This window comes from Haemaphysalis longicornis, unplaced genomic scaffold (assembly GCF_048455015.1).
Source record: "Haemaphysalis longicornis isolate Haplotype H1 unplaced genomic scaffold, Haemaphysalis longicornis Haplotype H1 scaffold_10, whole genome shotgun sequence".
Classification (NCBI taxonomy): Eukaryota; Metazoa; Arthropoda; class Arachnida; order Ixodida; family Ixodidae; genus Haemaphysalis; species Haemaphysalis longicornis.
The window spans coordinates 150,999,953-151,024,079 of NW_027526204.1; the positions used below are offsets into that span (position 1 = coordinate 150,999,953).

The 24,127-nt window shown below is 44.8% G+C and overlaps 1 protein-coding gene and 1 long non-coding RNA gene across 3 annotated transcripts in view; both read left to right on the top strand.

Annotated features, from left to right (window-relative positions):
- Window positions 1-454: 454 nt before the first annotated feature.
- Window positions 455-24,127, top strand: part of LOC144159644 (protein phosphatase EYA2-like) — a 125,034-nt gene continuing 101,361 nt past the window's right edge. For both annotated transcript variants that reach the window (XM_077691253.1, XM_077691254.1), the window contains exon 1: window positions 455-619. In XM_077691253.1, the coding sequence (XP_077547379.1) occupies window positions 470-619 (150 nt within the window). In that variant the 5' untranslated portion in view covers window positions 455-469. The remainder of the gene's footprint in view (window positions 620-24,127) is intronic.
- Window positions 9,401-18,733, top strand: LOC144158008 (uncharacterized). Its single transcript, XR_013319938.1, has 4 exons — window positions 9,401-9,728; window positions 11,852-12,064; window positions 12,941-13,175; window positions 18,479-18,733. It is a non-coding gene; the product is annotated as an uncharacterized LOC144158008 (long non-coding RNA).

Consider the following 24,127-nt stretch of genomic DNA (forward strand, 5'->3'; position numbering starts at 1 on the left):
TAACTAACCAATGGCTAAGACCCATAGATTGCTGCTTGTATTTGTTCATGTGAAAGCTACACAATGAACAATTCAACACCTTAAAAAGTTAAAACGTCATACCAAAGTACAAATGCATGATTCGTGTATCTGCATGCTTTACGAAGTAATTCTTTCAATAACTTTCTTTAGTCAAACGGGCGGAAGGACGAGTTCTCACTAAAGGAAAACTCAAGGGCTCCGTGCATTCACGCAGTACTTCGCCTCGGAGACCGAGATTTGGTCTCGTTGCACGGAACTGGGGAGCTCGGAGACTGCCCTCCGCTCTCCAGCTCTTCTCCTCCGCTCACGAAGGGACCCCCAGCGCCGAGGGAGGCAACGGCCCGAGAGTCGCGGCTCGGACGCTTTGTGGTCGGTCGCTCGGCAGCCCGCCGCGAGAGGGCGCTGCGCGAGCTCTTGTGTGCCAGGCCTCCGCGGCGGATGTAGGAGCATGCTCTACGGAGTGGCGCACTCCTCGTCGGTGGTCACCACTCACCAGGCCAGTCACCACCACGGCTGCGGCGGAAACCGCAGGAGTGTCGCCGCCGCCGCCGGGGCACGCTGCGCGGGAACGAGGATTCACCTGGCGCCGTCCAACCAGGTAAACCGGGCCCCCGAAAAGTTTGGACTTCGTAGGATACAGTCTTTGTGATGCTCATTGAATCCCAGTGACGCTCAGCGTGCATCGGTTCGGTAATACAGGCGTGTTATTCGCTTGGTATTGAGTTCGGTGACGGGGGGCAAGATTTCGCTCAAAAGAAAACCATTTACAAGCCTCAGGGGGAGCTGAGAACGTACTCTTCTAGATATCCATGAACAGCAGCAACAACAACAACATAAAAAAAACCCGCGTGTTAAATGAAAACTACCGTTTGGTATTTACACATGATGATGGCGTCACCCTATATTTTATTTATCTTCATGAGCTAAGGCCCCATGCTTTTACGAACAAAGAACATTTTGACTTGCTCAATTTAGATGCTGAGAAATCATTCGGAGTTAATAAAAACCCAAAGGTTTTTATAGAGATATGTACAAAGTGGGGCTCAAAATACTTCAGTTCATGGTTCAAAACATCGCTGACGTTCGTGGATCAACCAAGATATTGAAAGCACTCAAATTTAGCAGGAGTACCGAACGTCAAAAAACTTTCTGCTTGCTGCTTTTAGCCTTATTTCCTTACTGTCGCCATGTGCGAAGACGCTATTGAGCACGTCATGTTAAAACACGCGTTTTTATTTATTGAGGCTAACCACATAATCCCTGATCAACAACTCAGTTTCGGCTAGGAATATTGACCGTACCACCACTACTGTAAATGTTTTATAACTTGCCACATCACTCGGAAAGCCCAATCGAACTGACAGGCAAGTGTTAGAGCTTTAGGACCCTATTCTCGACCTCTTGAATTTTCTATTTCGCCATGCCGCCTCACGTAAGTGATCGGTGATGTGTGCATGTACAGGTCCGACTAAACGCCAAAATGCCCAAGAAGCTATTTGACGTTGCTTACCAGAGATCGAAAAACACTTCATACGTGTCATAAAAATAAAGGCGGAAGGTAACGCTTTCGACACAGACGCACTTTTTTTAGTTGAAGTTAGCGCTAGTATCACAAGTCGATTTTGTAGCGCTAATCCAAAGGCTATCGAAAAGCCTGGGCTTAACTGAAGAACATCACAAAATATTTTTTGCTTATCTATTCGTCTTTATTCGTCTCTTTCAGTAACATAATTTGACTCCGTGTTTTAATGCTAACTGGGAAACTGCATTTGCATTTGCATTATCACTTTCATGGCCACCACCATTGGTCCGCAATCGTCTGCCGCTACGACGTAAGCAGTTTGTGCCGTGACTATTGCTTCTTAGGTGCGGTATGACAACGAAACGTTTCGCCTGATAATAGAAATCCATGCTGATACCGCCGATCCCCTCATTCTTCAAGCTCTAGCTGAATAAGTGGTGTAAGAAATAAAATCGCTTCTATTAATTTTCCTCCCCTTCTCGATCATGTGACCCACAGGCTTACTAGAAGAAGTATACGGACGGATGCAGATAGTTGTGTTCTTTTGTTGGAGATACATGTACGGAGCGCGGAAAAGCATTCACTGCAGAGCTCATGTCTTACGCTACAGCAGCACGGACCACCGAAGGACAACCGCGCACCACCCCCAGATGAATGGATTAACTGAGCGCCTCAACAAAACCACCGCGGATGTGCTGTCTTGAACGTCGGCGGGCGTACAGTATCCAGGAATCGCGCAGGTAACTTCATTTGCGCGCTGGATCGCATACCTGCAGCTGTAAACACCGGCCGGTACATATAGCGATGCGGCCTTCGACGCCGATCTCTTCGACACGGGAGAGATCGGGTGTGAGTTTGGACCGCAGTCCTGAGCCTCAGCGAGAAACTTCTGCACCGATATTGTGGACCATACAAAATTCAACGACGTGTTGGTCAACTTGTTCTCCACGTTGACTACCAGGAACATCACGACGGCGCCCGCAGCCCGGGGTCGTTCATGTGATTCGCCGGATAATGGATTTTTATTTGTTTTGACAACAGTTTTTTTAGCATCGGTACGATGCACTCTTAAAGAAAGGGGGGGGGGGGGGGTAATGGCGCGAACCATGCAAAGTGGAACCGTTGTGTTAATGTTTTGTTGCCAGTACCTCACCGCACAGGTTTATCCTATCCCGTGCTCAAAGCGGGACATCCGTTTTTTCCTTAAGGCGTTGGGCGATGTTTGGCTATCTCGGTGATAGAAAAGTGTACAACCCGTTACTCACTCACGTAAACTTCTCTTGCTTGATCGGCGATGTCCTCGATCTGATCGGATGTTTCTGTAATGAAGTGCGCTCTATAGAAAAAAATGCATGCAGGCCCAACTCCACGGCGTTCGATTCGCTGACGCTGGGCTGGGTCCGTCACTTTGTTGACTGCTTCTTCGACGTTTGTACTTTTCTTAAATTTTATTGCGGGGCACAGCTTTGCTCCCATAACGTTTAATTACTGCAAGAACCTTGCGTCGTTCTTGACAACGGGACAATATAATCTTGTGGTGCTTATTTTTGCCTAGAGCTCTTTAAGGGAAACGCAACCAAACAGACGAACCGGTACATTTTCGCGGAGGGTCTCGAAGAAAAGATATTGCTTAAAAGGGAATTCCCTTGAAACTTGAAAGGGGGTACTGAATGTTTGACATAACTCTGAGAAGTCTTCGGCCCGGCTGGTACTGACTGATTACGACGACGGCGATGATGATGATGATGACGACGATTATGATGATGGTGGTGGTGGTGGTAGTAGTGACGATTTACGGAGCCCCGGGTGCTACTTTCATAGCGTTGCAACTAACGGCACCATCTTGGATTACGCGTTTCATTTAGAATTTCATCGTTGGACTTCTTCTTTCGCACGTTCTTTTCTTGTTTAGGTTATTAGGTTGAAATTATACATATTGGATGATCCGTACCCGTTTATCTTCCCATGCAACCACCTCAGGAACTTCAGCTCAGCGAGCAAAGTCAAGGGAAGGGGAAAAAGGCCACCCCCCCCCCTCCCCCCTTTAAAAAATGATGTGAGAGGATACAAGATGATTTAATTTTATTTTATTTCCTTAAAGACCCGCGAGGGGGTATTACATAAGGGGTGGGTAATAAAAGTGACAAACATAGAAGCCAAGGATTTAACAAAGAAAAAACTTTTTGATGTTTTCTATGAAGGATGATGGGCAAAGTAATGGTTGTGATTTCGCTGGGAAGGCCGTTACAGTCTGGTACTGTACGCGGAAAAAACGGCGCAGAAAAAGCAGAGGTCCGGAAACGTGGCCGAGCAACTCGAAGCAAATGGCTCATGTGGTGAGATATGCGTGTTGCGGGAACGATATAAGGTGGGGCATGCAAGGGACTATGAAACATTTTGTGGAACAAAGAAAATCTGGCAATACGACGGCGAAGTGCTAGATCCGTTAAACCAGATTCCGCTTTCAATCCAGATACGCTGACAGTGGAAGAGTATGAACAGTAACTAAATCTAGCGGCCCGGTTTTGAAGTGATTCGATGGCATGTATAAGATAACGGTGGCGGAATAAATGGTCCTGGAACAAATGGTCCCGGAACAAATGGCTCCGGAACTTATGGTTCGGATCTAATGGTTCCGGAACAAATGGTCCCAACTTCAAACTAGGAAAAAATGGTCCCACCACTACGGCACCTATGCATGAACGCCTGCATGAGGGAAGGAAGGGGTCAGTGTGTTTATGTTTATATGTCTGCATTTGTGCACAATGTATTTTGCATCTGCTCATGTATATTATATTGGCTAAGGCTGAATTTACTTGAGTTAAATGCGGTATACAAATTTTTTCTCGCACGTGTACGCCCTCGCATGCTTCCTTTGCTCGCCTTTTTTTGTTATTCCGAATATCAGGCAAACCTGTGGCAGACATTTCAATCAAAATCTGTGTGTACTGGGCAGCACTCGGGCGGTGTTTAAAGCGAATACAATAACGGGCTGCCATAATTTTAACGGAGCGACACAAATCGAGATTTTGGACCTCGATAATTTTGCAGCTTGCAGCTTAGAAACTTTTATTTTTCTCCTAAAATAGGCAATACGTAGCTATTATCACGCCTTTTCTTATGCTGCAAGGTTTACACGACTGCTGGCTAACACGCTTTGTTCATTTTGCCGCCGTGTTCCGGGAGCGTGAAGTCGTGCTTAGGGCAGCAGGTGAGCTCATACTCGACATTTGTCACCCACCATCGACAACAAACTTTATAGTTCGCAACTGCATTTGAGCACTAATATATGCAGCTTATTGGTGCAAATACATAAACATGTTATTGCTTGTCTTGCTGGCGGCTTTACGCTGCCAAACATCGCCAGAAGCATATAGTCACACGTCATGGGTTAATGAAAAGCAGACGATTTCTGCGGGTTGATGCTCCACCGCCGGCAGACTAGCCCCTTCGCGGCGCCTATTAAAAGTAAAGATCAAAACAGAAAGAAGGTGAGGGGGGGGGGGGGGGGGGCTAGTGCACTCGCTTCGGCAGCATATTTCTTTGCTTGAGATGGCCCTCATTGCCCTGTTTAGAAGAAATTGGCCATGGTGCCGGCTGTTGCACCAGCCTGGCTTGACCAGCGGCTCAGCGGATGCTCGCGATCGGACGTCCGCATGTCTCGAGATTGTGCCTGCAGCGCAACCAACCTCGCTTACTCGCGGCGTCTCGCGGCAGGTGGGGCTTCCCGGAACACTGGCGGACTCAAACTATCTTCTTAAAGGGGAAGAGGACGTAGAGTCTGGCCGTGCCTTGAAATAGTTGAGGTGACTGAGAAAACTTCCGAAGGCGAGTGAGGAGGAAGAGAACTCACTACGCACGCTCCCGTGAAGTGCCTGCGCACAAGAAACTGATGGCGCTTCTCTCTGAGGCATGCCTCTACGTATTCTGTAAATCATGGAGCTGCATGTTTCTCACGCGGATTCTTTTTCCCCCTGTGTTTGCAAGTAGTACATTCATTCGTTATATCGTGACGAGGCAGAGAAATGGTACGACGATATTTTGAAAAACCAAAAAGTCAAAAACAGAAAAAATGAAAATATTACAAAAATCAAACAACAAATACAGGGGGAGAAGTAATAAATAATGATATTCATTTTCAACGTATAAAACACACGAAGACTAAAATAAAAAGGGCATAGAAGAACGGCGGAAATACAAATAAAGAATTCCCAAAACGGGCCAATCGTGTAATGCCCTGCACTCGCACAAAAAATGCATGGTTGGCAGAAATAACGCGTTTAATTGTAGTACTAGCGTAAATTGAGATAACCGTTGTAATGGAATTCAAAGAAAAAACAAAGAAAACAAAAATAAAGAAAATACAGAAATTATAAACTGCATTCCAGCAAGATACAACAAATTTAAACAGAAAACCCACGTGAAATTTTATAGAATCATTTTGCCCGAAGAGGTGCCTGGGACCATTTGTTCCGGGACCATAAGTTCCGGGACCATTAGTTCCGGGACCATTTGTTCCTACTTTCGAGTTAGGACCATTTGTTCCGGGACCATAAGTTCCGGACCGGGACCGTTTGTTCCGGGACCATTGGTTCCTACACCGGAAGATAAGATTGTCGAGGGTCCCAAATTGGCCATGCGTATTCTAGTTTCGGTCGAACAAGGGATTTGTATGCTTGTAATTTTACGTGTTGTGGAGCGAGGCGTAAATGGCATCTAAGGAAACCTAGTGCTTTATTTACAGATGAAATGATGTTAGCAACATGTATATTCCATGAAAGATCACTACAAAGAATGATTCCCAAATACTTATATGACTGAACATTTTCTATGGGGGTGGCATTAACTGTGTACGGATGGATACACAAGCGGCATACGGCGGCGGTGGAATGAAACGAATTACATTTACTGGGAGTAAGTTCCATGAGCCAGCACTCGCACCATTCCTGCAGGCAGTTTAGGTTGGCTTGTAGGGATGATTGTTTCGAAATGTCTGTATCAGGGTCATATATAACGCAGTCATCGGCGAACAGGCGGGTTTTACAGGTTAGGTTTGAGGGCAAGTCATTTATGTATATAAGGAATAAAAGGGGACCAAGAACCGAACCTTGGAGTACTCCGAACGTTACTGGAAGAGGATTAGAGGTAAGGATGTTGATATTAACAGACTGGGAGCGGTTTGTGAGGAATTCTTTAATCTAATTTAATATGTTAGGGGGAAGATTTAACTGGGAAAGTTTTAATAACAGTCGATAATGGGGTACTTGTCGAACGCTTTGGCAAAATCAAAGAATACGGCATCGGTTTATAAGTTACAGTCCAGGTTAGCATGCAAATCATGAATAAATAAGGTCGCGTTTCACAAGAGAAACCTCTGCGGAACCCGTGCTGTGTGGGATGAAAAAAGCTGTTTGAATCAAGAAAGTTTATGATATGCATGTATATGACGTGTTCCACGATTTTACAGGGCACGCGAGTTAGGGATATGGGACGATATTTTAATGGCGAGTTTTTGTTACCACACTTGAAAATTGGAACGACCTTCCCGTTCTTCCAGTCCTCAGGTAGATGTTGTGTTAAAAGTGACTGTGAGAAGAGTAACCATAGAAAAGATGTACAAATATATTTTGTATTCTTAAGGAACCTGGAGTTGATTTCGTCAATCCCGGTAGAGGAGGAAAGTTTTAACTTGCCGATTAAGCACAAAATTCCATTAGTAGTAAACGATACGGGTGGCATAGCACATTCTATAACAGTGGGTGGTATTGTGAATGACACGTCCCTTTCTTTGGTAAACACGAATGAGAAAGCAATGTTTAACATGTTAGCGCATTCATCATCGGTGATTACGTGACCCGATTCACTGGTAAGAGTAATTGGGGTGGTATGCGGGGGGTTCAAAACCTGGCAAAATTTTTTTGGTTGGTAGCATGTTTGGTAGGTCAACGTTGAAAAAAGAATTCTTTGCGTCTTTAACTGCACATAAATATGCTTTTTCAGCTCCGTAGTATTTCTGCAATTTTTGTGGGTCGTCTGACCGAACCCATATGTATACACTGATGGCTCGGTAACATCGTCGGGTTCTGCCGGCGCTGTTATTACAACACTACTGTCACTGTCCAGCAAATTCAAGATAGCCAATCTTACAACCTCCACGGCTACAGAACTTGCGGCCATCCGTAGCGCTCTTCACACCATCGAGCAAAGTTCGTGCCGCAGATGGGCTATCTTCTGTGATTCGAAGCCTGCACTTCAGTCACTTCAGTCAGCCCTGTGCCGGGGGCCTCACGAACAGCGCCTGACAGAAATAAGAATGGTGTACGACCGTGCTGCCTAGGCGGGTCATGATGTCACCCTACAGTGGCTTCCCAGCCACTGCGGCATTGTCGGCAACGAAAGTGCGGACGCTGCCGCCCGGCTGGCGCATCAAACAGCGACGAGCCCGCCGACGACTGTACTCATCCCATTGTCTAGGACGGACGCAGCTAGGGCCCTCCGCATTCTTGCCCGGGAAACAGCTATCTCTGAATGGTCTACAGAAGAATTCGCATGTGCACGCATTGGTGCCTTTCACCCGCACCTGCAACGTCACCTTCCACTAGGCCTCCCACGGTAGAGCACTGCACGGGCCCGGGCCGCCCGAAGTCGATTATCGGCGGGCCCAGGCAGGCCCGGGCGCAGTGCCGCAGGCTCGGGCCGGGCTCGGGCTTGAATTCATAGACCAGGCCGTTAACAGTTCCGACGTGAAGTGTAGAAAAGAGTATAAAATTCTGAGTTTAGTTTTACGCGTTTCTTGATGTTAGTTATACACATTTTCTTGAAAACGTGTTTTGCTAGGTCTGATAGTCACTATACTGTAATTTTAATGACATTTCATGTACTGCATCAAGATTTTATATTTCGGTGTATAACTTACCAAAGATACGGTTACAAGGAATGCCTGGAGCTGTGCACCTATGTACGTGTGTTTTAGATGTCGAACCAATTTAAATGCGGCTGTTATGGCTCGAAATCAAACTCGCGTGCTAGAGAAGCGCCACCGCTTAACAACCACTGCAGGGAAAATATTTCAACGCACGCACATACTCGTGGATTAAATTGGGGAGCAAGAAATTTCAGCAATACCAACTTGTGACCGAGACAACCACGTGAAGTTGCCAAGAGTCTGGTCATCAAAGGTGATGGTGTCTCTCGCGTAAGAATACGAGCTATTATTACGCCGATGTGGCGTGAACTGAAGACGGTGTAAGCTAAACTACGTGCACTTTTAAACCCTTATTTTTTGCGTTTCAATTCAGGACGTGCTTGTACAGACTAGATGATCCGTCTGATTTTCCGCTACGAAGACACTGGACCAAATATAATAAACAAATTTCCTTCAGCGTCTAAGACCGGGCCTGGTCACACACACGCGGGCTCTCCCTAGGCTCAAAAATAAATGACCGGGCCCGGGCCGGGCCTGGGCTTGAGACGACGGGCCCGGGCCGGGCCCAGGCGTGGCTCACTTATGAATGCCCGGGCCTGGGCCGTGCCCGGGCTCGGTGTTACGAGCCCGGGTCAGACTCGGCCTTCACAAAGCGGGCTCGGGCCGGGCTCGGGCCTTAAAATCAGGCCCGTGCAGTGCTCTATCCCACGGTCTGACGCAACTCTTCTTTGCCGTCTCTGGCTGGGGGTGGCATTCACAAATGCTTACTCCACTGTTAAAAAAAACCATCAATTTACGTGGAAACGGCAATGGAACATGTAATGTTCGTCGATATTACACCCACTTTGCTGTTCCATCCAAGTAACAGGAACTGTACCGTAGCACTGCAAATTTTCTATTTACGTAACAACATCCGATATGTGTGGGGAACTGCGCCTGGAGACGCACTTTACCCGAGTGTTTTTGACGCAGGGGTCACACACACTGCGGCTGATCCGAGGTCTCAATAACGTCTCGCATTTTATCGGCCTTTATTTTTCCGCGGACGTCATCGCCACATGAGCCGCGCACGCAGTGCGGAACACGACACTTTATCGCGGCGCGGATGCCGGGAGCGGCGATCTGCTGGGGTTCCCGCCAACGTAGGTTCCCGCGTCGTCAGTGCGGTCTACACTCCGACCGTCATTTCCAAGTACCGAAGACTGCGTCTGGCAGCCCAGCTTTGTATGGATTTTGCGCCACACAAGATCGTTTTGCAAGGTATGTACCATTCAGCCATTCATAACAGGTATACGATGCGCTATCCGCTTCTTGTGCGTCGCTGATGCGGCGCCGGATTACCTTAAGCCTAACGTGGTTTCTGTTTTGCAAGTGCGATTAAAACGTATTTACACCGCATGCTTGAAGGCAGCCGTTTGGGGGGAGAAGAGTGAGCGAGAGTGAGGTGACATGGGGATGGTGATTGTACTGCGCAAGCGTTTGTTTGTTCGCGATGTGGGAGCGTGATATTCCACTGATAGCGTTGCGCCGGGCGAGCGAACGCTTACCTGCGGCACTTATTCAAAGTCTTGATAGCGGGACTCATCTGTTTAGTCTCGACCTCGCCGCGGGTAGTGCACGGGTATTCCGAGAATTCTCGAAACCATTGTGATATATGGGAAAAACGAATGCCGGATTGCTCCTCGGGGAGTCCGCGGCGAGTCGAAGGTTGATAATCGAAGAGGCGCAGTGTGGCATCAAACAGTAGTAGCCGGGCGGGCGAAGGCTTTTTTGTGGCAGTGATTTTGAGTTATAGATAGCGTCTTATATATTATAAGAAGTTTCTAGCACATGAAGCAGGGAGTTGATAACTCTAGTGGCGCTGTCAGTGCAATTTTTGGCTTTTGTGTAAAATCGCTGCACGCCAGGAGTGTGCCGCGCAGAGCTTTCCCGCAAAGCGTTTGCGTCGTGCGGACAAACCAACTTACTTTACGTTGTTGTCCGAGGGCAAAAAAAAACAAAAATATAATTGAGTGTTTCGCAAGGTCATTTCATTGCCTCCGGGATTGGACAAAACAAAAAAGACATGGCGGACGGCCAGTTTCAATGCCGGACCGATCGTGGTAGAAATGTGTTCACCGGAAAGCGCAGAATAAAATTACACACATACCAGCTGCCCCAGGCACATGCAGTGCTTTATTCAGCGGTTGCGGCCATCGAATGTTCGCCGCGCGGCTTGAAGTTGAAAACCGATCCTCGGGCTTTCGCCGGCGGCGGGAAGCGGAGCGCCGGGCAGTCGCCATCTGAGCACCCCACGAAGGTGTACCCCTTCTCATCGCCTCCTGTATTGCGATGCCCTTGTATAACGTAGCTCGCAGTCGGATTAATTGGTTGTTTTTAGTGTATAGGTTGTTTTTAGCGTACGTGAAGTGTAAACGTTGTCCTCAACATCGTCATGGGCGAAACACGCTTGAAATGCTAATGCTTCCCGTTTAAGAACCTATGAAGTTAGGAGGCGTGTACGTGCTTCTGACGCCGGGAATTTCCGGCCTTTATTTAGCGCGCGACTGGCGTTGCACCTTTAAACACGGCGTGGCGCAGGGAATTTTCTGCGAGCGGGAAAGCGATTCTCCATTCATTTCATTTCATTTATTGCATACTGCAGACCTTCGCCCGTCCAAGCAGGTTGGCACGTATGGTACAAGTAAAAAGTACATATACAGGCACTAAAGTAAGGCAGAAATGAAAAAGGAAAAAGGAAAGAATTCTACACACAAGAACAGGTTTACAGACCCAAACAAAACACAGTTAGCAAAACAACCAAAGTGAATCCTTATACAGAGTCTTTTAGGAAGTTCTATTCTTGCACTGTTTGTGGAAAAAAAGAAAATTTAAATGTATCTGTGCATTCAAAATAACGTGTTAGGGTTGATGCGATATTGGCCTTTGCGGTACATGCTTCTGATGTACATTGCAAAATTGACGCTCATTCCGCCGTGTGGCTATTGGCACCGCTGGCAGTATTACCCAGCAGCAGCCCATGTGTATCTGTGTGAGGTAAAAAAAAAGTTCCTTGCAAACGAATTCACCACAGTGAAACCAGGAAGCAAAGCACGCTATAAGCCTTGAGCTATATATCGCCTAGCTCGCGTTCTGAGTAGATTTTCCAGAAAGCTGTGAGAAGGTGATATGACATAGTCAAATCACCACTTAACAAAATTAGCGGTGCGATTTTTTTTTTCGATTTAAGTTCTACTGAGAAAGCGTAGTATCTAAGTTTATGTCGGGCATACCGGAATCCATCGTGGTTGCTTCGATGGTGCACGGTAGTGCCTTTGTGCTACAAATGAAGTTTGACTCCAGCTACTTTTTTTGGTGTATTTTCTTCCATGTTTGCCTTGCAGTTAGTAGTGGGTCCAAAGGGCAAAGAAGGTTCTCATGGATGAAAGCCTAAAATCAGAGGAGGAGCAGGATCTACGTCTTCTTGAACACCTGTTCACAACGTTCTATGCATCGGTGCGGCTTACTATCAACACAAATGGCACGAAGGCCAGCGATGTGCAAAAAGAGTGGCCCCTTCTATTTACGCAGCACCACTTCCTGGCACTCTTCGAAAGGTACTTCATGAATTGTGCATGCAGTAATTGTTTCTACACTCATTAATACCAATCTGATGGGACTGAGAAAACACATTTATTCAGAAAAGTTACGTCTAACCGAAGCTCATGATTGCCATTAGTATTACGTATATTACGTAAGCACCAAAGTGAAGCCACACTGCAGTGTATGGTTGATGATTGAACAATATTCGAATTCGTTACAAAAAATGCTTTTTTACACACGCTGTTCCAGCTAATGAGAATAAAATGGTAGAATTGTTGATAAAGATTTTGAAAGTTAGCGGTGGATGGCATACAAAGTGCTTCTAGTTACCTGATAGTTAACACTGTTAGGGCTGCTTCATCTCTCATCCAGCTGGTCATAAAATGTTGGGCTCTGGCTTGATAAGGCTTGTGAACCTCAGGTGTTGGTTTCATCTAATTGCAGTGGTGTATGTACGACTTCAGAGCCTTTCTACACATTTTGTCAAAGCCTTCGTGCTGCTGTCAAACGACACTGGTGTCACAGACACTACTTGTTTTCTGTGAGCCCTGGTTGTTAACATCAGGCTTCTTGCACAAAACCTCGCTTGTTGGATGCTTGCAGTGTGAATCTTCATGCTTGTGTTAGTGTTTGTGGGCAATTGTGGCATTGCGATTTAAAATGTTTTGTAATGACGGAAAGATGACGAAAAATTAAGCACAATTCAGTTACACAATGACATGCCAGCCGTTTTATGCTTCACAATAAAGAATAGCCATTTAACTGTCCATTTTACAATAATGCAAGCGCACAATCCTCCACTTCTATAGTTGCCCCGGCTGCCCATTAATTCTTGTTTATCCTGCTGGCTGCTGATCGTGCTGGCACTTTTTTGTTCGTTCTTTTTCCAGACTAACTAGCACGAGACTGCGGGGACTGTTCTCGGAATCGAGCATGGAAGATCATTAGCTGCTTCATGCATTTTTCCGACACCATGTCAAAAAGGAGGAATCACTGCAGTGGCTCCTTCAGACAGACAGGGCAGCACGAGAACAAAGTCGTCCACGGGCACTGCTCATCGGTCTCTTTCCCCTGATGTGCCTGTTTTTTAAAGAGAAAATTGCGTCGCTCTTCTGTGTTGTGGAGGTAAATACTTCATCACCCTTATTGGCATGCACAGACCAAGCCACACCCTCACACATGCCACAACAATTAGTGAAAATATGATTTCAGGTAGTACTGGGTATTTTTCCAAAACTCGTTCTTTGTACATTGTGAAGCCTGCCAAAAATGTACACAGTTGGTGTGATTCTAAGAAACAGGAGGAATCACATCAAGCAAAAAGCAATAATCAAGTAAAAATAATGCAGGAAAAGTGACGTCCTCAATTGGCTTCATTCATATCATCAAGGATTGTCTCTAGGTGCTTCTCAGTACTTGAAATCACGAACTTGGTTTTATTTCTTGTGCGTATCATAGCATCTTAAAAACCTGATGTGGATATGCACCGTAAACAGTGAGCAAGGCTGTTTGATGCCGTCTGCTATGCGCGTAGGTATGGGTGTCAATCGATTATTATGGGTGGATGTCCATTTCCCCAAATGTTTTTATAGAATGGGAAGATTGTTCACCCTGCAGTCGAGCTTTGTGGGGACACAAAACCACAGTCTGCTTCTCTTTCTCTTTGTTATGCTCTGTGGTTGTTGGCAGACTTGCAGCTTTTTCAAGGAATAAGGGGTAGAAAAAATCGGGAACATGACATTTGGTTCAGAATTTTTAAAGTTACGCAAATCAGTTTACATGTAGCAGAACTAGCAGTCATGCACTGTTTCTTACATCTTGTTACACTTTTTTTGCTAATTCTTTGGCTTCTTCGAGCTATTTTACTGTTACTTGTGCTATTTTGTTCCTTTTTATCAATTCACACAAACTGTTTGGCGGCATGTTTTTGTCAGGAATTCGCTTATGCATGACATTGACAGGTGTTTTTTATGTACAACAAAACTCCTTTTCCTTTTTGTGCTCATTTTTTTACGATGCAGCAAGCGTAGTGGTGAGAATGTAAATTCATTGTCTGGGATTCAGGTTAGAATTTTGGTAGGCTCACAGGTGAACTTAAAACCAGAAAAATGCTGTGAATACTTCTACAGCTCTTTCTGAGTTAATTCCACCCACAGAAAATTTTATTGAAGGGACTAAATTTACCCTGTGTTGTGTCTAAGGAACATTGGACCTACCCTATCGCAGAGGCTAAGGGTACATTATGGATGTATTCTGGGGTACACTGTTCACACGTTCTCCTGGTTCATTGTGCAGTTCACAGTCTCAATTGATTTTTAACAAGCTTTCCAAACCAATTCTACTTTCTGAAATTTACGAAGCGCCTACAGTTCCGTTAAACTTGGAAATACTGCTGCTCGAACTCCCCGTACCATTGCCCAATAAGATGTCCAATAAGTTGTGCGCATATAATGCAGTTTGCCTGCTACAAAAGAGATGCAGCAAGCATAATGTGTGTTGGTTAACCAAGGTTGACAACGGAAATGTAGATGTTTTCTCGTGCATACATTTTCAACTTCTACGCCATATTTAAAACACTTTAAAATAATGCTGAAGGGGTTAAAAACTAGTCCGTGTTATCGTTAGTGCTTGGCAATGGCGTGCTTGGTGCAGCGGAATTATGGACGGAAAGTATTCACATGGTCATGCTACGTGAACAGTGTATGCACAGAATCTATGTTGTGCACATGGCAGAAGTGAAATGAACTGACACCGAACGCTCAGGCTATCGTTAACCGTAATATAATGCAGGCGTTATTTCTCAAACCGTATGCTGCGCAATTTTTATTTTTCACCGCAAGTGGAAAATTTGAGTCAGGTGCTATAAAAATGTTGGGCAGCATCTTGTTATGAGAGTAGAGTTGTGCTGGGATGATTGGTTATAAGTCATTTTTTCAGATCCTATATTGTTATCAGTAGACTGCACTGTAACAAGTGTTCAAGCTTATGCAATTGGAAGCACCCGTTTCCCCTGTGAAGTATATTTTTGTGACAAACTCTATGCTGCCACTGAAAGCTTGAGCCTGATTCCTGAACCAGCTTTGGTAGCTATGTAATAACATAGCAACCCTGCAGGGCACCATGATGCATGAAGTTCAAGCCATTCTTGGCCGCAGAACATAGTGCCACCGTTAGATATGAACAACACTGGTACGGTGGCTGTGCCAGTCAGCTGTGATCTTTGGTGTGCTTTATTGCAGCACCATGCAAAACATACTATAACATTCTACAGTAATTCCGCAACAGCGTGCTGGTAAACGAAGACAAATTTACTCGGTGCAATGCACAAGTGAGAAGTCACGTGAAGGCAACTTTGCATCATGCCTAGCAAGAGAAACGCACGCAGAGCGTCTCTTGTGCATCATACCACTTGGACAAGTCATTCAGGAGCTACATTGTTTGGTTCGAAAGCTAGTGATCATTTTTAAGTCCCCAAAACAGGTTGTTGTGTTTGCAAACACGGCATCTGACTGCACGATAGTTCTGTGCAGGGTACCCCATGCAATTACACTTGTAGAGATGTGTACACCTGGATTACTAACTGGGCCACTTGGGTGTTATATGTTGGGCTTTAATCCCAATATGATGGTCCAAAAGTGATAACACAAACTTTAAGTTTGGGTATAGCAGAAACTCTGACGTCTGGAAAGTCTGGCGGGGTGGTCTGTACACCGAGTGCCGATTTTTAATTCATGACTTGGGTTATACAATATCAATAACAAGGGAGACATTTCAGATAAGATCGAACAAAGCATGGCTGTCGACCTCTTCAATTCGCTTGAAATTTTTTACCTCATTCCCGCATGTATATAATGTGCGGATTCGCAAATATTCTCGGTGGAAAAAATTGTGGCCGAATGAAAAAAAAATTTGGAAAGCACCCGCGTGGACCCCGGCTGCTACCTGCCCCTGCGCCGTGGCCAAATTTAGTGACGTCTACCAAAAAATATGCACATCAGGCGAGAATGGTAATTTTTATGCTTAATCTACGCCTGGTGTACATTTCGCCCCCATAATATGGTTGGCTAGAAAAACATATTTTTCTAATAAACTTCCAAATCTTGCTCAGAAACCATTTTGTTCTGTACTTTGGAAGTCAGTATTATCGTAAGTGCTGGAGCTATAGCGTTCAAATTGTATTGAGGGCTGCTCCTGGCAACCACAAATAAGGGCCGTAAATATTGTGTCTGTGCAAGCTACGGTTAAAAAGCAACTGACGCACGAGTTTAAAAAAAACGAAAACACTCCAAGTTCAGAGGCTTATCTAAAAAAAGGTTTCACTATTGTTGAAATTCTCCCCATATGTTCACCTGTGTATGTACTTCAACGATAATTAAAAACATGTTGCATCATTTTGTTCTTGACGCGCCTACAGCGCGAGAAAAAAGCCTGGTCGACCAGGTCTTCACAAGATTCTGAGACACGAAACAGCGAGAGCAACTTCCACCGAATGTGCAGACATTTTATCATTTTTTGTACCAAAGGCAAATGATTACTATAGATAGTATTACGGAGAATTCAGAAGTGAAACTGAAATTTTTGTGTGAATTTTGGAATGAAAATAAAGTCTGCGCACTGCTAAACGTGTACTGCTTAAAGAAAAAATGAAGGAACTCAAGGTTCACACGCATTAAAAAAACGCTTCTTCGAGTTTTATGAAGCTTTTCACAGATAGTTTCGTTTAAATTTACTTGCGTGAGCCAGTTTGGTCGCTAATTCAGTAATTGAACCAGTGTGTCTGGAGAAGGACCGAAGAGGTGCGCACTACCTGGAGGCGTTACCCGCGCCGGGGTCGTGTGTGGCCGAAGCCCTTTTTTAATACTTGCCATGTGTGCTGCCGACCGGACGGGCTTCCGTTGAACCTCTGATTTCAGGCGAACGAAAGTTACGTACAGGTGGGTTAAAAAACAAGACTGCGTGCACCTTGTCAAATAGCTGATCTTATGAACCAAATGTAGCGCATCATGGCAGCAGTGTGCACAAGAAAAGAGCGTTGATAATGTAAGACAAAGAGTGACCGCGATTGGGGAGATCTAGAAGAAGCTCTAAAATTAGAGCCGAAGAACTTAAAATTTCGCGTTTTACCACCAGCGGCTTCGCAACCGCAGGAAAGGTGCGCTGTATCCGCGCTGTGCAATGACGCACGATATTTGTAGGGCTCACAGAAGTAAGTTTAGAGGAAAATATCTGTGGAAAGCTTTATAAAACTGAAAGCGTTTTATAAAATATACGTGTGAGCCTGGAGTTCCGTTTTTTCTTCAAACTACAAGTTTTTTCTCCAAACTGTACAAGTTTAGTGGTGCGCAGATTGTTTATTTTCGTCCCAAAATTTACACAAAAATTTCAGTTTCACTTCTGAATTCTCCGTGAGTAATCGTTTTCCTTTGGTGCAAAAAATGATAAAATAGCTGCACATTCCGTGGAAATTGCTCTCACTGTTTCGTGTCTCAGCACCTTGTGAAGACCTGGACGATGAGGCTTTGTTCTCGCGCTGTAGGCGCGTCAGGAAGAAAATGATGCAACATGTTTTTAATGATCATTGAAGAGAATTTCAGCAAAATCGAAGAAGTGTTTTTTTTTAATAAGCCCCTGAACTTGGAGTGTTAGCGTTTTTTCTTCAATGTTGCGCGCCAGTTGCTTTTTAACTGTAGCTTGCACAGACACTATATCTACGGGCCTTATTTGTGCTTGCCAGGAGCAGCCCTCACTAAAATTTGAAGGCTCTAGCTCCCTTACTTACGATAATACTGGCTCACAAAGTACAGAACAAAATGCGCTCTGAGCAAGATTTGTCATTTTATTAGAAATATGTTTTTCTAGCCAACGATATTGTTGGGGGAAATGTACACCAGGTGTACATTAAGAATAAAAATTGCCATTCCCGCCTGATAAGTATATTTTTTGGTAGGCGTCGCTGAATTTGGCTGCAGCGCAGGGGTAGGTAGCGGCCGGGGTCCACGCGGTGCATTCCAATTTTTTTTTGTCGGCCAAAATTATTTCCACCGAAAATATTTGTGAATCCGCACATTACATGCATGCGGTAATGAGGTAAACAAATTTCAAGCGAATTGAAGAGGTCGAACAGCCATGCTTTGTTCGATCTTATCTGAAATGACCCAAGACACATTCAGGCACATTCACATCTGGTCTTCACATCTGGTATTTCGGTCCTGCAGGACCACAACGAGATAGATAATACCCTTCTTTAACCTCCACCCCCGGTTCAGTATAGGGGCAAATGGGTAGCTTTAGGACAATCAAAATCATTCACTTTGCATGGTGGCATTTACTGAATCTGCACTTTTAGGGAGGATACAAACATGTATGTCCGCAGAAACTGGTCATGGGCTAAAAAATTGTGCAACATAATATTACATCTTATCTTTCAGGAAACTTGCAGGCATGAACCCAGAAGAGGGCACCCGGCAGTCATCTCGAAAAATCACTAACATTCACCCCAAAGTCCGGACCGCTCCAAAAATTGGAGACATTCTGGAGCTTCGATTGTGCAGCCCTGTTTTGAAGTCCTCAACTTTAAGTTTTGCACAACCATTTTATTTTTTTACTTCGTTCATTCCTTTGGTTTCGTAATGCGTATTTTTTTAGTAGTCTTGTACCATGTAGCACATGTAGTCCAAATAAACGTTCCAGCCTTACGGAAGTGTTTTAATTCACTCATGGTGAGGCCACAGTTGTGGGGTTGTGGCGCAGTGCCGTGAGGACACTCTTGTCGGCAACGTTTGGCAGTTTTTGCTTCCTCTTAGTGTAAATGTAACGTGTGCTTTAAGCCAGTTTTTGTTTTTTGCTTGAATTTTCACTGTAAATGTTTTTTGTTCAGTAGCAGCAATGGGCTTTGGGTTATTCATGCTAGTTTATTTTATTTTTAATGTCAGTTTGTACCGCTGATTAAAAATAGCGGGAATGAAAATTCAATGCGGATTATCTTCATGTCAGAAACTTTGAAAACATCTATACAAATGCAGCATTCAGCCTATCTTGTAGGCTGAATGTAGCTTGTAGCCTATCTTCCAACTTAAGCCGATTCCAGGAGAGCATGAAAATTTGGTACTTGATAGAGTGCGTGATATTGACTTTCTATGAACTGTTAAGGTGATAAATGTACTGTGTGCTACAATAGAGCTTTTGTAACGTAACACACACTTGCAGCATACGCACAGCCAGAGAACTTGCTAGGATGCTATGCGCCTTTATTCAGTCTGAATAGTTTTGCATTCAGGAGCTTTAAGAAAAGGCTCAAGACTGTTTTGTTGCTGCTTTTGTTGCTACAATTTCACTGACACAATCGTCTTGAGCTTGCAGCTTTTTTAAAGCTTCCTTAATGCAAAAAAATTCAGATTGAATAAAAGTGCTTTGAATTCCAGCATATTCTCTGGCTGCACGCATGCTGCAAGTGTGTGTTACGTTACAAAAACTCTATTGTAGCACACAATACATTTACCATTTTAACAGTTTACGGTAAGTGTGCATGTTTACTTCATTACCACACATGTGCCATAAAAAGACATTGCAACACAATTCCTGCATTTAGAAAGAATAGGAGATGTTCTGTAAACATGTTGTACGGTACATTTCCTGTAGTCTAGTTGTACAGAACATGCTCTGTACTGAGCTAGTACAGAGTTTGTTCCGTAACCCACCATTGCGGGACATTTCCTGTAGTTATGTTGTATAGAACATTTCCTGTATTCAGGTAATATGGAATTTGTTCCATAATCTAGAACCACGGAACATGTCCCATTACCCGATGCTACAGAACATGTGCCATAATTTTGTAGTACGGCACATGTTGTGGCAACAAGGTTAGCATGAACATGTCCCGTAAATTGATGGGTATTTTTTTAACAGTGTCGTACTTAATAGGAATGGCAGCAACGGCGGAGTGCGAAACGTGCGGCACATCGGAGACGATACGCCATGTTTTATGCGAGTGCCCACGCTACTCGCCTGCAAGGAAGAAGCTGTCATCAGCACTGAGGAAGCTAGACTCTCGGCGGCCATTTTAGGAGGAGAAGATTCGGTGCCACTGGCCTTCTCTGTCATCCGCTCAAAAGGCGACTAAGGAACTATTACGCTTTCTACGGGCGACGAACTTAAACACTAGACTACAGACTGAAAGCCTCCAGTGTCAATCAGTGTCAGTGCTTCAGCGCTGGGCATACGTGTCTGGTCCAACTTCTTTTTTTCCTTTCTCTTTTTTGCCCAGTTTCCCTTTCCCACGTGCAGGATATCAAACTAGGCTCTAGCCAGGTTAACTTTCCTGCCTTCCTTCTACACCTTTCCTTCCTTTGTGGGTCGTCTAGACTTTTTGCCAATCTAAATAGGCGTTTTTTCTTGTTTTCTAATCTTTTAAGAGTTTTAGAAAAACATGGCTTTTGGAAGTTTGCGCGGAAATGGGATTTCGGAATAAACCTGTCAGTCAATTCATTGACCTTGTCCTTAAACAGTGTCCAGTTTTCTTCGACAGACCGGGAATAGAAATTAGTTTCCAAACTGGATAAGAATGCGTTAAGCTCCGAATTTATTGCTTCATAATTTCCCTTGTCGTAAAGCCGAATGGTTTTCTGGGTGGTTTGACGAATTAACGGTTGAAATGCAAAGGCGGTATGGATAACCTTGGAGTCACTTATCTCGGGGAGATAAGTAATCGAGACCATGCTGTCAGGATGACTGGTTAGTATAAAAGTCCAAAATATTTTCACACTCTTGAGTTACGCGGGTTGGTGCAGTTACCATTTGCGAAAGGTTAAAATTTAAGCAAACGCCAGGAAAGCCCCCCGCTTCACCTTGGGCCTGTGACGGCGTGGTTTGGTTTAAGCCAATTAATGCCCGGAAAATTAAAATCACCTAACAAAACTACGGGGGCATTGGGGTACTTTTTTGTAACTTCGTATAATACGTCATTAAGGTTGTTAAGGAAAGTCAAGACAGCTATTCGGGGGCCTGTAACATACGCCAAGTAATATTGACTGGGGCTTAGCAGAACAAAGGATCCAAATTATTTCAAGGTCAGATGACAGGCTAACTAACCAGCATGATATCTTCTGGTTTATGGCAATAAGAACCCCTCCTCCCCTCTTACCTTTTCGATCCTTCCGAAATAGTTGAAAATTAGGCAAATCGGCCAAGACCTCTTGATCAGAGACGCTGCCACTTAACCATGTTTCGGTTAATATAAGCAAGTAGCTGTTGGATGACAAAACCAGATTAAAAATATTTTCACGCTTCGAAATGATACTTCTAATGTTAGTAAAGATCACGGAAAATGAAAAAGCTGATTTGGGGACAATTTGGGGGGAGATTTGCTTTGGTCGAGGACGGGATGACTGCTATTTTAGTTCTTTCACTGACTGCGATGATTCGTCAAAGATGTAGCGTTTAGTTCCGAGAAAAGGGGTTTTCAAACGCACAGTGAACGCTGTTGACTTCATTCTTGCAAAAGCAATTAGGTGTTTGCGGGCATGACGTGCGGCAGGGGAGAAGTCCTCGCCCACACTGAAGTCTGTGTCCTTGAATTTGCGGCCGTTAGGAAGGATGAGTTCTTTGGTCTTAGATGATTGAAACTTTACAATTATGGGTCGAATGCGGTCTTCTGGAAAGCGCCCGAGGCGGTGCGCACGCTCAATCTCTGAGGGAGGAATGGTCACGTTGAGTGTGTCAGAGCAGTGACGAATGATTATTCCTTCCGAGTCCGAAAACGTTTCAGTTCTTGTCGTGTCCGGAATGCCATAAAATATAAGATCGTTTCGTCGCGAGCGGTTCTCGCTGTCGTCTACACGGGATTCCAGATTACAGATCTTGTCAGTCATTTCGATTGTGGGTGTCTTTAGGTCATCTAGCTCTGTGCGCATGGATGAAAGGGCAGTGCGATGTTTTTCAAGGTCAGTGATGCGTTTGCACAAATCTGTTATTGTTACGTACGTCGTTGTTAGTTGGTTTTTAATATCCCGAATGTCAGAAATGGTTTATTTCGTTCTACACAGGTGCGACAACTGAGGGGATTAGACGTATATAGCTTCGCTGTAATAAATATTTGCCTTCAAACCCTTCAATAATAATAATAACCTAAAATGGGCATCTGAAATAAAAAACAAAAAAGTACACTGAAATAAAAAGATAAAGATACAGAAACAGTGAACCCTAGACAACAATAGATGAGTTAAACGAGAAATTACATATGAAAGGAGATCCAGACAATGACATTCGACGAATACTAATTTAAAATCTTGTACACGAGGAAAAATCACACTATAATCAAAGTGCAAAGTAGCCTTGAGTTGGGGCGCACTGGAAGACTGGAAGGCAATAAAAGTGGCTTGGTTCTCTCACCACACACACACACACACAAAAATTGCGAAATCGATATACCTGGGGCTCTCTCATGGGACAGAAGCCACAGCAGTTGTTTGGATCAGACCCATATGAGTTTAAGGTGCCAAAAGAAAAAAATACTACCCCAGTCGCACACTTGGGGGAAGCGATCAGCGTGGGTTATCGTACAGACTCGGGTTGTCCATTGTTTGACTCAAGTATGGAGAAACAAACTGGATCAGGTACTAGGATATCAATTGAGGGTGTCATGAACCACGTGAGTGATCTAACACTGTCGCAGGGAAAGAAAAGTCGAAGGAGGAGGATCATTAGTTGGAGGGGCCAGAAATTCCATTTGTGTGGTAGAATAAACTTTTTTGTGACGCCGGGCAGGAGAGGTTGGGAGTTATTAGAATTAGCTTGCGTTGATCAGTAAACAAGGAAAGGATATTTTTATAAGTGCAATGGTGGTTATACACATCGACTGTTTGAAAGCTAAATTCCAATCACATCAGTTCGCACGTGGCAAAAGCTGCCAGCCTGGGTCAAGGAAGCTACTGAGAATGAATCCGCGAGACGAATATTGCTCCCCATGCTTTATCTAGCGTATTGTCTGATGACCACTGAGATATAGAATTTTCCAAGGCTGTAATACTGCCTCATACTGCCGGTTTATTTCCACTGAAACTCACAGCTAATGCCACCTCATCTGTTTCAATGGAACTGCTGTACGGGAAACTTTATGGAAAACTCGCGCAGTTGAAAACTTGTGTAAAGATTGCGTTTGAGGTTTCACTTAAGTGGGCCGTGCAATGTGACTGATTAAACGCTTTCACTGTTTTCTTCGCGCCTCAAAGCGCGACGGAAGCTGTAGTTGCCTGCAGAATGAAATAGCGCTAACTAGGGACGAAGGGAAAGAATATAAGAGCACGGGGTAGGTGTTCTTGCTATAGTTTCGGCCAGCAGAGAACAACAGTCTGGGGTTTGATCGCTGAAACAAATACCGTTTATGAGCCCTTCTGCTTTCGGCGCGATTAAATGCTTTTATTGCTGCAACTGAACGCTGGTCAACAGCAATGATAATGCTGGTGTGACGCCACTTATAAGCATATATAAGCGTTTAAAAATGCCTGAACTTCGAAGATAGGCCGCCGCGACTGTGAAGTTTGAAGAAAGACCTCCGTGACTGCGAAGCCGTGATTGCGAAGCAACCGTAAGCACTGTAGGGGGTCATATATGGTAACGGCTAAGAATTTTGCCAAAGCTCTCAAATGTTTTCTCATTAAGCCGCGAGAATACAGACATTATTCGTGATTTTTTTAGAGCGAGCTAACAACGTTCGCGAACAACGTAGAGGCATCGCGGGACCAAAGAAACACCGAGCTAATGTGCTCAGGTGGCCGGCCGACTTCAAATACCGTGCTTAACCCAGGGAGAACTCGGTCGTGTGGTGATCCGGAACTCCGTGCGGAGGACGCGGCGGGGCCGTCCCAGGGCGCGTCTAATGAAGTGCTGCACTCCGCTCGGGGGGCGGTTCAATCGGTAGTCATTACGTTTCGGGAGTGGAGAATCCCTGCTCTCCCCGGCCAGAAGAGGGAACCGGTGGCCCGAGAAGCGACCACAATGGCAGCCGGAGGACGGGGAGGGCAACAAACAGCCGGTCCCGCTTTGGGCTCCCGCCGAGCGGAGCAGAATGGAGCTGCAGGGGG